This window comes from Palaemon carinicauda, chromosome 31, assembly GCF_036898095.1.
Source record: "Palaemon carinicauda isolate YSFRI2023 chromosome 31, ASM3689809v2, whole genome shotgun sequence".
NCBI lineage: Eukaryota > Metazoa > Arthropoda > Malacostraca > Decapoda > Palaemonidae > Palaemon > Palaemon carinicauda.
Window position 1 is genome coordinate 61,116,715 of NC_090755.1, and position 3,808 is coordinate 61,120,522.

Genomic DNA, 3,808 nt, shown 5'->3' on the forward strand with positions numbered 1-3,808 from the left:
TGTCAATATATAAAAAATATAGAATGAGGTTAATTGGATAAAATTAACCATATCAAAGGTGAAAGGATGGAAGGTGTATTGGGCAAAGGGAAGGGGATGGAGGTGGTGGGTAAATGGAGAGGATGGAGGGAGTGTTGGGCAAAGGGAAGAGGATGAAGTGGTGGGCAAATGGAGAGGATGGAGGGAGTGTTGGCCAAAGGGAAGGGGATGGAGGTGGTGGGCAAATGGAGAGGATGGAGGGTGTGTTGGGCAAAGGGAAGAGGATGGAAGTGGTGGGCAAATGGAGAGGATGGAGGGAGTGTTGGGCAAAGGGAAGAGGATGGAAGTGGTGGGCAAATGGAGAGGATGGAGGGAGTGTTGGGCAAAGGTAAGATGATGGAGGTGGTGGGCAAATGGAGAGGATGGGAGGGTGTGTTGGGCAAAGGGAAGAGGATGGAAGTGGTGGGCAAATGGAGAGGATGGAGGGAGTGTTGGGCAAAGGTAAGATGATGGAGGTGGTGGGCAAATGGAGAGGATGGAGGGTGTGTTGGGCAAGGGAAGAGGATGGAAGTGGTGGGCAAATGGAGAGGATGGAGGGAGTGTTGGGCAAAGGGAAGAGGATGGAAGTGGTGGGCAAATGGAGAGGATGGAGGGGTGTGTTGGGCAAAGGGAAGAGGATGGAAGTGGTGGGCAAATGGAGAGGATGGAGGGTGTGTTGGGCAAAGGGAAGAGGATGGAAGTGGTGGGCAAATGGAGAGGATGGAGGGAGTGTTGGGCAAAGGGAAGAGGATGGAAGTGGTGGGCAAATGGAGAGGATGGAGGGTGTGTTGGGCAAAGGGAAGAGGATGGAAGTGGTGGGCAAATGGAGAGGATGGAGGGAGTGTTGGGCAAAGGGAAGAGGATGGAGGAGGTGGGCAAATGGAGAGGATGGAGGGAGTGTTGGGCAAAGGTAAGATGATGGAGGTGGTGGGCAAATGGAGAGGATGGAGGGTGTGTTGGGCAAAGGGAAGAGGATGGAAGTGGTGGGCAAATGGGAGAGGATGGAGGGAGTGTTGGGCAAAGGTAAGATGATGGAGGTGGTGGGCAAATGGAGAGGATGGAGGGTGTGTTGGGCAAAGGGAAGAGGATGGAAGTGGTGGGCAAATGGAGAGGATGGAGGGAGTGTTGGGCAAAGGGAAGAGGATGGAAGTGGTGGGCAAATGGAGAGGATGGAGGGTGTGTTGGGCAAAGGAAGAGGATGGAAGTGGTGGGCAAATGGAGAGGATGGAGGGGTGTGTTGGGCAAAGGGAAGAGGATGGAAGTGGTGGGCAAATGGAGAGGATGGAGGGAGTGTTGGGCAAAGGGAAGAGGATGGAAGTGGTGGGCAAATGGAGAGGATGGAGGGTGTGTTGGGCAAGGGAAGAGGATGGAAGTGGTGGGCAAATGGAGAGGATGGAGGGTGTGTTGGGCAAAGGAAGGGGATGGAGGTGGTGGGCAAATGGAGAAGATGGAGGGAGTGTTGGGGAAAGGGAAGAGGATGGAAGTGATGGGCAAATGGAGAGGATGGAGGGTGTGTTGGCAAAAGGGAAGGGGATAGAGGTGGTGGGCAAATGGAGAGGATGGAGGAAGTGTTGGGCAAAGGGAAGAGGATGGAAGTGGTGGGCAAATGGAGAGGATGGAGGGTGTGTTGGGCAAAGGGAAGAGGATGGAAGTGGTGGGCAAATGGAGAGGATGGAGGGTGTGTTGGGCAAAGGAAGGGGATGGAGGTGGTGGGCAAATGGAGAAGATGGAGGGAGTGTTGGGGAAAGGGAAGAGGATGGAAGTGATGGGCAAATGGAGAGGATGGAGGGTGTGTTGGCAAAAGGGAAGGGGATGGAGGTGGTGGGCAAATGGAGAGGATGGAAGGTGTGTTGGGCAAAGGGAAGAGGATGGAAGTGGTGGGTAAATGGAGAGGGTGGAGGGAGTGTTGGGCAAAGGGAAGAGGATGGAGGTGGTGGGCAAATGGAGAGGATGGAAGGTGTGTTGGGCAAAGGGAAGAGGATGGAGGTTGTGATGGGCATGGGGCGAGGGGGACGAGAGGAGTAAATAAGCTTTAGGAATCCTTCTCACCTGATGCAACAGGGAATCCTGCTGAGCCTGCTGAAGCGAATCCAGATCCTGACGGGTAACAGCCACGCATTCCCTGAGGCCCTTGGCTACACTGCAGCCGATCTGCGATGCCCTCTCGGGCCGGGGGGATTTGGGCACCTTGACATGCGGTGGCAGGGAAAGGACGCGTCGGACATCCCGAGGGGAGGACCCTGCTTGTCCCAGGACCCCGTGTCCGGCCCATCCCGCCCTTGCCACTGCCTGCTGAGGCGACCCAGCCCCCGACCCAGGGCGCCGGTGAGTGAGTAACCCGCCGAAGGACCTGGACCGTGTGAGGCCCTGGTGGATGGGGGAGCCCTCGCGGCCTTCGCTTCTCTCCCGGAGTGACATGCCCCCTCCACTGTGGCAATGCTGCTGCGGATTCTCGAGGTCGTCGTGATGATGGCGATGGTGGTGGTGATGGTGGTGGTGATGGTGGTGGTGTTGGCGATGCTCGTGGTCCTCCCTCTCGTCGTCTGGCAGATGCGCGGATTCGTAGCCCGGGTCAGAGAGGGCCGCATGTAAGCAGGGACGACGAGGCGCCGCTCCCGACGACGAACAGCAGGAGGAAGACGCCCCTGAGGATGAGGTGTCGCTGTGGGAGGAGGAGTCGCTGCGGGTGGTGCCGGGGGACGCCTGCACCCCCCCTGGGAAGCTCCCGGGGGGTTCAAGCTGCCCCCTACCCCCTCAACGTGGACCCCACTGGGGTCGGCTTCGCCGCCTCCGCCTGCCAAGGGTTCACCCACTTCCCACAACTCCACTCCCAGACGAACCTGAAGGAGAGAGCAAAGGGCAGGTTAATGGTTGGGCATGGATAACAGTTCACTTGAGAGAGAGAGAGAGAGAGATCGTAAGTTAAACAACACAATGAATTATGAACCCCTTAAACATCATCAGTTATCAGGGGTGCCTCAGAAAACATAGTTAATTTCAAAATAATATTTTTTTCTATATAAATAAATAAATTAACAATTCCATAACAGGTCCTGTAGACTCAGAGTAGGGTTCCCTTGCTGTTATACGGGCAGAAAAGCAGCCCTTAAAGTAAGTAAAATATCAGTCTTTTCTAATACGAGGTCTAACACCAAAAAAGAACAAAAAATAAAATTGAATAATAACATTACTAATAATAAACATATTTTCCATTTGTTAAAGTTTGATAAATTCATGTTTAATTCATACATTTAGCTAATCTTTCGAAAATGGATATTCTTCAGGTCAGAAGTGGTCAATGGCTTGATTTGACTTTCACTGTTAAAACTTTGCCGTAAATAAAACGGTACAAAAATCCTGGAATAAATGTTGCCAGACATTTACCGTTTTAAAAACATATATATGGATGTAAAGGAGTGATATTACGGTCATCACCCCGTAAAATATAATAACAAAGTATGGTAAAATTACGGTCACCTGTATTCTACTGAAATACGGCTGATAACTATATTTTACGGTGAATTTCCAATTAAAATTATGGTGTATTTTAACATTGTTCCTAAGTTTACCTAATTCTCATGTGATCTATAAAGGTCAGTTGGGGGGTGAGCAACTTCTTACCATTTTTTAGCACCCCTCTCCAAAAAAAAAAAAAAAAAAAAAAAAAAAAAAAAAAAAAAAAAAAAAAAAATCCAACAAATTTGCCATTAAATAGGAAAAGGTTTTAAAAAAGGTAAAAACAGAAGCGGAAAGTGAATCCCAAAAAAATGCAAAGAAACAACTGAAATTT

The 3,808-nt window shown here is 50.9% G+C and overlaps 1 protein-coding gene and 1 long non-coding RNA gene across 2 annotated transcripts in view; both read right to left on the reverse strand.

The window, feature by feature from the left end:
- Positions 1-2,574, reverse strand: part of LOC137624427 (rho family-interacting cell polarization regulator 2-like) — a 46,838-nt gene extending 44,264 nt beyond the window's left edge. Inside the window, exon 1 of the mRNA XM_068355175.1 lies at positions 2,068-2,574. Within this exon, the coding sequence (XP_068211276.1) occupies positions 2,068-2,436 (369 nt within the window). The 5' untranslated portion in view covers positions 2,437-2,574. The remainder of the gene's footprint in view (positions 1-2,067) is intronic.
- The window catches only part of LOC137624430 (uncharacterized), a 179,224-nt gene that overhangs the window by 109,916 nt on the left and 65,500 nt on the right, over positions 1-3,808 (reverse strand). The window lies entirely within an intron of this gene.